Here is a 12,370-nt window from a genome sequence, read left to right as displayed (position 1 = left end):
CCTGAGCCTCGAAAAACTGTTGAAATGAATTTCAGTTAAATTATTATGATTAAAAATTAGGAAATCGTGTACAAAAGAAAATGTGATATAATAACAACAACAGCAGCAACAACAACAACAAAATGCATGAAAAAATATTCCTTGCTACACATGCAAAAAGGAATCTTCTAAGTGTTAACATAATCAATATAACTACACTAGATAAACTAGCTCTCATTAATAATTTTAAAAGACCATGGAAGTAAACATCTATGTATCAAAACATTGCAAATAAATAAATTACATTAAAAAATAAAGCCCAAAGCAAAAAAATTACAAAATGCTTTAAAAAAAATGATTTGATAGTGAAATATTTACAACATTTTTCACTAATGTACACATTAAATTTTATCAAGAGTTTATAGCACCCTAAAACTTTTAAAAATGCTTTGTAAAAAATGATTTGGTAGTGAAATATATACGATGATTTTTGCTTATGTGCACATGAAATTATATCAAGAGTTTATAGCACCAATTAAAAACTTAAATATAATTAGTTCTACTTAGATTTCAGCCTTAGAAAAAAAGGGAAAATGTTCCAAAGTAAACTTTTGATTTAAAGGATCAAATTAAGACCATTGAACTTCTTTACAGGATGCCATACCAACATCAAACTTTACCTTTTTTCCATTTGCCTCAATATACCAGCAATCGTTTTTTTGAAAAAGAGAAATTGTCTTTACATTAACAGTAATTGGTCCTTTTTTAGCAACAAGTTCAAAACCTGGCGTGAAACTTAGAGTTCCATTATTTATGGTTCCCATTATTTTCTTCTTTAAAGAAACTGTTGCACCTTTTGCTAATTTGTTACCACCTTCAGCAATTTCTACTATTTTGCCAGTAGCAGGTTTATTTAGAATAAGTGAAAATTGATGGCTTGGTTCAAAATTCCATGCTTTGAAAATTGAAGTTGTTGGTAAAACCTTTTCAAAAAGTTGCAGCCATTTATCGCCATCAGGTTCTAGCTCAGAAATATCTTGCAGAGCTTTAGCACGTATATCTGCAGAAAGTTTCTCACGCATTACTTTAGTAAGCTTAACATACAACTTTGGCTTTTCACTTTCTGCATTTTCATCTTCCAATATATCAGTTTCTAGGGAACATGGACTTAATGAAATGTCTAAAGGTGTTGGTCGATAAAATGAGCCATCAACATTACTATTTAGTATTTGTAGACAATGCAAAAGTCCAGTCCAGTTACTGTTGCAGACAGCATTCAACCAAAGGTTTCGCTGTGAAAAAAAAGAGTACTTAAAAGCCTCATAGTTGATGTGGTGCTCAAGAATTAAAAGTAAATTACGCCCGTTTTTCTGTAATCGCAACATGCTGTCCTCATAAAGCATGGTTTGCTGAATAGGGTCATACCCACTTAGACAAACATCATATTTTGGAGGAGCAGGCAAACTATCTACAGCATCATAAGCAGGAGGAGAAGGTATATTAGTTTCAAAATCTGTGCTCAAAAGAGCATGTTCTTTAACCAACTCAACCTGGTTGAGTTTTTCATTAGTTATATCATTATTTTCACTAGGAACATTTGAAACTTCAACAGTTATATTTGATGAACTAAGATCAACAGACTGGGTTGATGAATTAACTTGTATAACTTCGCTTGATGAACCAGGCTGTGGGGGTAATAAGTTCCAACTTTCTGAAGCAATATTTTTGTCTCCTTTCTTTGCTTCTCGAACTGATTTTACAAGCCTAAATAGATAAGAATTTAAAATAGAAGAAAAGAAAACCTAAAGAACTCAAGAAACAGCCAACAATTCAGAAAGTATCAAATAACATCCTAAAAATACTACTTTGATTTCAAAAACTATAAATATATTAGATGTAATATATATTTTTAGTTTATATATCATACTTAACATATATTTATAGATTTTACTTTTTACTACAACTTCATTTAAAATCAATGCCATCAGTTTAAAAGGTATTAGCAAATGTTAACTCTTCATAATTTGTAAATTGCAAAAAATATCAGCTTAAGTCTCCATAAGCTAAAAAGCACTCTAAATCTAACATTTTAGAATGTGTTCATTAGATATTCAAAACTAAAATAAAATCAAGGCTCAACACGCCTACTTCTTGTGATGCTTTTTTATGAAATACTTACAGTGAGCAAAAAATTAATTAACCAAGAGCATTTTAGCACTTTATTTAAAGCAAAAACATGATAAAAGTTATAATCATATTTTTTTGTTGAAAAAAATTTTTTTAAATCATAAAAGTTAAACATTAATTTTTTTTTTTTGAAATCACACATTTTTTTCATTTATTTCTTAATACTTTGAGATCCAAGTTCACATCTTCAGTGAAACATTTGAGATCATTGCTGGAAGATAAAATTGTTTCCTAATCTTCATTTTTAGGCAGAAGATTTGAGATCCTTTTTAAGAAGGTCTTTGTACATTGTGGCATTTATGATGTTATCAAAAAATGTTATTTTTCCAGCTTATTGCCATGATATAGCATTGTAAAATTTGAACTGTTTCCAAATAATGTTTCTTACACCAAACCTAATAATTCCTCTTATACAGCTTAATTTACATGCTTTCTCACTTTTGTGCCAAACTTTTTGATAAGTCAAAGTATAACTTAAAATGATCTGTCAGATGATTTTAGGTTATACTTTGATTTATTGCTCCATAACAATTTCTTTCAATAGACTAACGACATATTGGAATAATTTTTAGCAAATGCTAATCTTTGTTTCATGTTTTTTAGTCAAAAAAAGCTTTCTTATGGACAAGTTAGCCTTGAAATTTTTGATTTCTAATCCTGTTCTGAATAGTCTTTTAATTCAATTATAAATCTCTAATTGTCGTAAAGCAATAGCATATTGACAGAAAAATACCCACACACTTATACATTTTTGAAAACAATAGGACTCAAATTCAATCAAAATTCAGCATCCATTATTCATTTTTTTGCTCACTGTATATACTTTATTAAATTTATAACCTTTTTACAAGCTTTTTTGCTATTTTTAAATTTTTAAAGAGCCCCTAAAATGAAATACTCCAGTTTAAAAAAAGTACTTTTAATGTGTGATTTTTTATAACAAACAGCGAAATGATCAAAAATACTTTAAAACTAGATAAATGCAATAACACATACCTTAACCAAATATCATTCTGTTTTTTCCACTTACGAACCAACCAATTATTTTCTTCTAACTTTTTCTTGAGTAGTATAATAGCAACTCTGTATTCTTCACGATCTCTAGATATGTCGCTAATCTGTCTAAGCTTCAAAGCAATAATGATACTTACAAGAAGTGAAACTAAAACACCTGAGCCAATTATTATTAGAGGAATTTTTGAGGCTTTATTATTGAGTACAATTGCAACAATGACTGCTACAGTTACAACCACTGATGAAACAAAACTAAAGACACGCCAAACTAAGAAACTTGGTAAATTGCAAGCATCATGCTTGAACAATCTTTTGAAAAGAGTGGTATAAATTACAAGAGATAGATTACTGAACAATAAAATTCCAAGTACTACATAATTGTTGTTTGTAATGAAAGTGACTGCAATGATACTGACTGCTTTAAAAATATTTACAATTGAATTATATATTGGGGAGAAACCAATGTCTTGCTCTGTTGCCTCTGGGTCACCATACTCAACACCAAAAACAAATGATGTTATCATAAACCATACCAAAGCAATTAAACTAAAAGCTGCATAACTGCTGTGAGGAGCAGTCCAACAAACAAGAGAATTATCTTGAATAAGTCTGGAGTATAAACATGTATCATTTAACAATATAGTGTATTGGCATTTAGGATAGTCGCATGCAGAAAATGATGAGAGATTTTCAACAATGGTAACAAAAAGTGTGTTTGCAAACAAAGAGACAAGTAATCTCCAACTTGTTTTTTTACCACATGTACCAAGAGGAAATAATTTTAGAATGTTCTCTAATATAATTGGTGCTCCACAAATAAAAAACCAACAAATAAATCCTAAAACAGTCACCCAAAAAACTGCTTTGAATGGAATAAATCCTAAGAGCATATACATAGAAGCAGTTTGCAGAACTTTTTCACCATACATAGGAATTGAAGGCAGTTTGAACACCAAGGCTACTGATTGCAACAGCTCTATGATTTCAAAAAGAATTACATGCATATTAAACCAGCTGTAACGAACATAATCACATGTAGGCATTTCAACAAGGAACTTCTTAGAACCATCTTTTGCCAAAACTGTAACCATAATCAGCAGAGTAATTAGCAGCAAAAACAAAAATACACATAAAATAACAATGATAATCCATCCCATGCCTTTGCTTAAAAGTAGTTGTGTAATATAAAATATCAATACTAGTGGGAAGCACATAAACACTATGTATGTAATTATGGTCAATAAGTATGCAGCACACCTACTCAGCACACACTTTCTAATGACTCCAAGTAAAAGATCTGCAGGCATAAATAGACCAAATAGTAATGTGCTAATAATGAAACGGGGTGTTTTCCAACTAAAAAGTAATGAAACTACACTAAAAAAATCTTCTAACATCTGCAGTGGATATTCCTTTACAGCTTCTCTAACTGATTTCCAACTTCTCTTTTCAATAATGCAATCTAGTACGTCAACAAGCATGAAGGGAGCACGGTAGATAAACAGTACAACAACTATCATTCGAAAAATTGTTAACAAATCATAGAAGTACTCTTTTATTGTACAAACCACAATGTTTGTACGGTCATACCTATTTTTTAAAAAAGAAATTAGATATGCATATTTAAATATATCTTACAAAGATCATATTGAAGACTTAGATATTATTCAATTAACATGTATAAAATAATTTGCTTTATTATCATTTTCAAATTTTTCTTTTAAAACATTATAAAGATTTTTTTTAACCGAAATTCACTTTTTTAAAAGATTTTTTATAAAACAAAAAATCAATAAAAGGCATTACCATCTCATATATAACTTTTTTATTAAAGTTGGTGCACGATACAAAGGTAAACAGCACAATAAAGCTCCAAAAATGACCAAAAATCTTCCTCTTGGTAAACATTCAATAAGCACATTTTGAGTCTCCTTCCTACTGCGGAGAGATAGCCCACTTTTACTTTCATACAATGGTATCTTTTCTGGCTTATATTTTACAAGTGATTGAAAATAACCTTCAATTTTCTTTTCATATTCATTCATTTCTCTTTCCCACTTTAACCTATTCTCTGTATGCAGGCTAATATTAGGCCTAATCATAAAGTTTTTTTCAAAAGTAAATTTTCTAACTAATTTTCCGACACGCTTTTTTTCCATTAGACTAATACACTCTAACAGATAAGTAATTTCATCTTCAATATCACTATCTGTAAACTTTTTTAAAAGGTTATCTATTGATTCAATGTAAGCTTGCATTGTTGATACTAAATCACTTTCTAACTTTTGTTTTTCTGAGCCCTCTTTAATTGACACTATAAGAACCTCATTCATGGAGTTATAGATTCCCTTTCTTTTATTGATAATATCAGGTAACCATAGCATAAACTCACAAGTCAACCTGTAATTTTTGTGGTCTTCATCTTCAAGAAGTTGAATCCATAATTGAATGGGTCTTAGAAACATTAAAACCACAAAAAGTAGCATAAAGAACAAGTCCACAAAAAATCTTAAAGTTTGGTAGTACACTGTTATTGAGAAAACCATGTAAAATTGACCAGAAATAAGTGCTGAAATCACCTTGGATGCTCTTAAAAGTGTCAAAAGTAAAAACAAACATAGTGGGATGGCTGGAATATCAATTAGTAGCATCACAAAATGTATTACTATTGATTTTCTTACCTTCCAAAGAAACTTTGACCAGGATAAGCTATCTTTTTCTTCCTTGCTTTTATCATTTAACTTTATTGTTTCATTTTCTTCATTAATTGTGTTACTCTCTGCAAGAGTTAACACAGTTTCACAAGGTTCACATAAAGATTCTTTTGAGGTTTCATTGCTTGGATATTGTTTATTTTCATTTTTTTCTTTCTTTGGGGAGTTTTCATGTCGTTTAAAGTATTTTTTAATATCTTTAATGAGTGGATTTGATCTCCAAATAGTCAACAAAATAATAACCATTAAAACAGTGCATATCAAATCAATGAAAACCATAAAAAACTCATAAAAGCAGGTTCTTCTCAATATGAATTCTTTTTTTGTAAAGCTTTTTGGTGACTCACTAGAAAATATTTCTTTTATTTTACTGATGAGTGTTGAAGCATGAATAAAACTAGCAAAAACAAATCCAGCTGCAATAATACATGGGATATCAATGAATATATAGAAAAATTGTAGAAAGACTATTCTACGTAATTTAGATTGGATAGAACTCTCATAAATACTACCTTGGCGCTTTTTTGATAACTTTCTTACTAAAACTGGAGATCTCCAAGTAACTAAAGTTATCAATAACACAAGAAAGCAAGGAATATCCAAACATAGCAAACAAAGTTGATAAATTCCAAGAAATCGAATTTGGTTCCAGCTTTTATTATTCTTTTTTTTCTCATTAACTTGTTCAATCAAGAAAGGCAACCTCCATGAAATAATAACAGGTATGAAGCAAAGTAACAAAGGAGCATCTACAAGCAATTGAAAAAATTCTACAAAACATATTTTCCGTTTTTCCCAATCGCTATTTGACTTGCGGATTCTATTTACAAAAATAACACTTCTCCAAGACAGTAAACAAACCACAGCTGAAGGTACACAAAAAATATCAATAAAAAGAGTAAAAAATTGTTTAATGACAACTACATAAAGTTCAATTTCTATACAATAAATCCCATAATGTTTCCAATTACTTTTCCAATTTTTTGAAAGTTCTTTTGCACATGGTACAATTCTAATAAGAGTTAAGCATATAATAACACCCATAATAAAGACTGGGACATCAATTAAAAAAATTAACAGCTGGATTAAACCTTGAAATCTCCATTCCCAAATGGTAGTCATATCTTTAAATTGAGCAATCATGAATGAAAGTCTGAAAATAGTGCAGCAAGCCAGCAAATTAAATACTAAGCCCAATAGATCAAGCAATCGTAAACCCAAAAACTTTAAAAAAACTGATATTGACCAAAATATTTTGCCAATAATAAAGGCTATGCAATCTACTATTTCAGACATTTTAACTTTTAAAAAATCGTTGAAGTGACTAAACTTTGATCAACAAATATTTGCCTTTTTTATCCTGAAGTAAAGGTTGTAAGTTAAGATTTTAGTTTTGATTAACAAAAACTTTTTTGACATAAATACTTAAACAAACATTCAATCAAATGATAACGTTAGAGCTTTGGTATAAAGTACTTCGTGTATTTTTTTTTTTTTTTTTCCATTTACACTTAAGTAGAAAATTAATTCCAAATTTTGTTTAATTCGGTTAAACTCTTCCGCGATTTGTTTCCGTCGTTCGTGATAATCATCACATATCGTTCGGTACTGTACAGTCTTTAAACTTTTAAGTTAAAAATAAATGCATTCTGTCAAATCAAAAAAAAAAATACAATCTGTCAGATAAATAAAGCAGCGGTCAGATTATTTTTTCTTTATCATATATAATACCAAAAGGGTTTTCAAAAAATTGTTTTACTTTATTTCATTAGACAAAAAACTATGCAGTAAAATATAGTTAAAAAGAAAAAAGAAATTACAACATTATTGAGAAAGTATCCAGCATCCACAGGCTTGCGAATTAAATAGTTAAATGGTTTAGAACTTTATCTACATAAAAACGAATTTTTTCAACGAACTTTTATCGTGTCAAAAAATACCAAATACTAATTATTTGGAGTATGAATACTCTTAAGTAATTATTATGTTTTAGATTTTATTTTCCTTTGAAATATTATTCTAAGCCCTCTACAGTGACGCATTTAACTTTTTTCAAAGCAACTTTAAAAACTGCTTCGTAATAATTGAATGGCTGATTAGAAACGGTTAATATTCTAAAAATACGAAAAATAAACCTAGACAGTTACAAAATCTCAGTTCATTTTTCGTTTTTTTGGAGAAAATTTTCCTTTTTTGACTCAGCCGTTTAATTAAAAGTCTTCGTTTTGAATGCTTCAGTTGAAAAAAGTATATTGGTCCTATGATAAATTTTGTATCACTGTTAAGCATCAACATTTAAAAAAAGTGCACGAATACAAATAAGTAGACAAATTTGAATAAATGTAAGTGTGATGTGCTACAAAATAGGGGGAAAAAAATCTGAACTATTAGATACAAACCTTACCTTAGAATTTTTCCTGTAAAAAACAAATTTTTCTTTTTCAAAAAAACTTCTTCAAAAAAACCCTAGTTTTTCAAAAAAACTTTGAAAAAAAAATTTTTGCGCGACAATTTTCTTCGTATTTAAGGAAAAAACTTTGTTTACAGATTTTAATTACAAATATTGACTCCACTTCTTATTTTATTAGCAACATATTTGACAGAAATTCTTATTTTTAGTACCTTTATCATTAGTGTTTAACTTAAATGGACTTTAAAAGATGGATTTTATAACTATCAATTAACTCAGCATCTCAGGAACAGAATCACTGAGATTAAATCTGTAGTCACAAAGAGATTCCCCTCAAACTGAAAAAACACCAACTCATGTAAAGATAAAAATTTGATTTGCAAGAGTCAACTCCATGTCAAATCATCAAGTCGTGCCAAATCATCCAGTCATGCAAGAAACAAATAGAAAAAATGTACTTACACGTATATTTACAAAAGTTTTGACTTTAAAAAACTTTTTTCCGTGTTTCGGATAACGTCATTTATATTAAAACAAAACCTTTGTTTTTCCTTAAAACTTAAAAAAAAAAAAACAACCACAATTTCAACTGGAAAAATAAAAATGACAGAAAAAATAATTTGTTGTCACAAGGTCAAACAAAAAATATTTAAAGGATTTTTTCTGTTTTAGTATTTTTTTTTTTTTTTTTTTAACAGAGTAAGATTCAGATTCTGAAGCTATATGTAACTTACTTGCTGATTACTAAATTTGATTGCTAAAATAATGTTGTCATATTGAGATTAGAACTACTATTCAATAACGTTGATGCTCCGCGAATTATGTGTTAAAAGATATCCCCTTTATGTACAACTTACGGAACATCTACGGAGGGTAATTTTCAAGAAATAGGAAAAACTCGACGACTAGTATTTGCCATGGAAAAAGTTATATTTTGGGAACTGTCTGCAGAAATTAGAGAGAAGTAATCACCATATCAATATATAAAAAAAATACTGGACAACAAGAAAGAAAAAAACGTTTTTGGAAAATAAGATGTCAAATTGAGCCATTGTTTAAAATTGTTAAATGAAGGAATTTACCATAAACGAAAAATTCAATACAGGTGGACGAAAAATTCAATACAGGTGGACAAAAAAGAAATATTTTTGTTATTTTTGTGCAATTAAAGTAATTTGTTATTTTGATTCAAATATTTTTTAATGGTTTCGCTCTGTTGCTGAGTTTACATTGGCTTTTATTATTGATCGACCAAAAAAATGGTATAAAGAATTTAACAATATATACTACCCAGCAGGCACAAGACGTTGAAATAACGTTGAAACAACGTCGAAACCCTAAAATCTTCCATATATCGACGTTGAAATAAGTCGAGTGTCTGCTGGGTAATTAATCAAATACTTAATGAAGATTTATTTATTATTGTATTTTATTAGCCAGGATGTGTGCTATGGTTAAAAAGATTTTCATAGAGATTCACTTTTGTACTTTGAGTTTCAAAATTAGCAAAAAAAATTTTTATGATTAAAATTAGGTTGTAATTATTATAATAACTGTAGCTATTATAATATGTGATTTTTTATTCCTTAATTTCTTTATATATTTTACTAACAATCAGTTATTTTACTGTTGTATCCTTGTTGTTGGTAGGTAGATCTGCTAACATACAAAACAGATAAAAAAAATGGTAGACTAATTTGTAATCAAGTCAGAAGCTTAGTCTTTGCTATTTAAAAAAAAACACATGACACGTATCAATACACGACCACGTGTTAAATAGCAGAAACCAGTGGCGTTGCGAATGTTTTTGCGATAAACTAACGAAAAATTAAGATAGTTTAGTGTTGAAAATTGCTTGTATTGAGATGACCAAATACCACAAAAAAAAAAAAAAAAAAAAAAATAGAAGATAACCAAAGAGTTGAAAATAACTGTGGTATCTTACTATGAGGACTATGACAATAGAAAATGTGATGTGAAGATCAAAAATTACAAAAGTACAGGAGATTTAGTTTATAAAACCAATAACACTAAGATAAGGTTGAATTTTTTCGAATTTGGAAGTAAGTGCTTATGATTATAAATTTTGATTTCTATTTAAAATGATGCTCTTATTTCAGAGTTGAAAAATATTTAAAACAACTAAAAATGATACAATTTTTTTCAAAATTTAGATTTAAGAATTTTATGTAAAAGTATCCATTATTTGTGATTCTTTCAAAAAAAAGGAAGAATTTTAGTTCTGATAACTGTTAAAATACAAATAAGATTCAAACATCCATGGCAAATATACTCAGTGTCAATGATATATTTTTAATTTCTCGGTTTTGAACTCTTGTTATCTTCCTTTTTGATCCTGATCCGTTCCTGTCTTCCTGATCGTTCCTTACCTTTAAATAAAAATTCTTTCTCGCTCTGTTATCTTTTACCCATTTCCTTTGGGTTGTAAAGTTTTGTTGTATGAAAACAAATTCTAAAAATTTCAAAATTAACGACTTGCTTGAAAGATAATAGTCTTCATACTAATACCACATTTAAAAGAAAAACAAGTAGCATAAATATTAACTGAAAATCAACAATACTTCTAAAATTTTGCAAGTTATAGCTAACTGTGTATTTTAACGAAAAAATGCAGCAAAATTGTTTATTATTCTCATACTGTGTCAGCATGTATTATTCCCGCTTATTTTAAGACTGCTAAAATAGACAGATAAGTAACTCCAAACTCAACTTCAGTAATTACATAATATATCATTGTTTATTATAAATGGCAATATCATTATCAATTCAAATTTTGTAAGCAAAATATTGATATAAAGTTATCGAAAAAATGATTCTATATAAATTCAAAATGCGCCCATAAAATCCGCACTAAATTTAACGTCCATTAAAAAATTATTTTCGTAGAAATTATTGTTTGGATTTATGATTTTGGAATCTTTGATTCGTACGTAAACAAGGAATAAAATGAAAAATTTGACTTTATTACGATGACTATCAAAAATAAGAGCGTCATTGACATTTTTTGGGTGTTATGCCCAAGGACATTAAAGCATGACTTGGGATAGCTAAATGAACAGTGTATGATATTTTAAGTCAATTCAAAGAGTTTAGTCGTACAGAGGGAAAACCAGGAAGTGGTAAGACAAAGACTGTGAGGGTTTCAAGGCTTATTAGAGCACTCAAAGGCCGAATTCAGCGCAATCCAACCCGATTCATGTGGAAGATGGTCAAGGAACTCTCTGTGAGTGAGCACACAATCAGAAATGTTGTTAAACATGAGGGAAGGCAAAGTCTAGAGTTAGATCCAAAAGTTAACTCTTTACGGCAGAAGTAAAGGCCGAACGAGTTGAGAGAAGTAAGATCTTTGTTCATCCTTTGGAACGGTCAACCATTAATTCTGTTCTCATGCGAAAAACATTTTACGGTGGATTCTCTTTCAAATAGCAGTACTGATTGTTACATTAGCACCTCATTTCCAAAAGATGTTCCAGAATCATTTGGTTTAAGTTTAGAACCAAACATCCTGCTTCTGTGATGATGTTTGAAGTTGTGGCCTCCAATAGCCTGAAGATGCCTTCCGTTTTTATTGATTCAGGGGTCAAAATGCAGATGTGTGCATAAAAATCTTGTAAGACCATGTCCAGTCATGGATTACTATTTACTTCAACCCTGATGCCAATATTGTGTACCAGCAGGATAGGACTCTCCCCCCCCCCCCCCCATTCAGCCAGAAAGACTCAGGAATGGCTCAGAAAAACCATGCTGGATTTTTGAGAGAAAATCTTGTGACCACCAAGTTTCCCTGATTTAAACTCTCTAGACTACAGCAAATGGGAATATATTGAGCCAAAGGCCTGTGTATCTCCCCACAACAGTATTACAGCTCTGAAAACCTCTGTCATCAGACAGTGGAATGCAGTATGTCCTTGAAACATGTTAGAGATTCAGAACCAGAATTGAACTTTGTTATAGACTTACAGAAACTAAAAGTAAAGTCATTTTGTCGACATATTAAAAACGGAAATAAAATTATTTCACTAACTATTTTAAACTGATCAGTATT

The 12,370-nt window shown here is 29.5% G+C and overlaps 1 protein-coding gene across 1 annotated transcript; it reads right to left on the bottom strand.

Moving 5' to 3' along the window:
• Positions 1-240: 240 nt before the first annotated feature.
• Positions 241-8,355, bottom strand: LOC145202292 (uncharacterized). Its single transcript, XM_080075191.2, has 3 exons — positions 4,987-8,355; positions 3,163-4,770; positions 241-1,743 (listed from the first exon to the last, which is right to left on the bottom strand). Exons 1-3 carry the CDS (start codon positions 7,188-7,190, stop codon positions 609-611), a joined length of 4,947 nt encoding a protein of 1,648 aa, XP_079931317.2. The 5' UTR covers positions 7,191-8,355; the 3' UTR covers positions 241-608.
• Between the last annotated feature and the right edge of the window lie 4,015 nt (positions 8,356-12,370).

The sequence above is a fragment of the Hydra viridissima genome, unplaced genomic scaffold (genome assembly GCF_058129835.1).
Source record: "Hydra viridissima isolate aposymbiotic clone 2 unplaced genomic scaffold, HvirCarnegie_v1 scaffold_2, whole genome shotgun sequence".
In the NCBI taxonomy this organism is placed as follows: Eukaryota; Metazoa; Cnidaria; class Hydrozoa; order Anthoathecata; family Hydridae; genus Hydra; species Hydra viridissima.
Note: the sequence above shows the minus strand (reverse complement) of the source record. Positions and strands in the feature narration are given on the sequence as shown.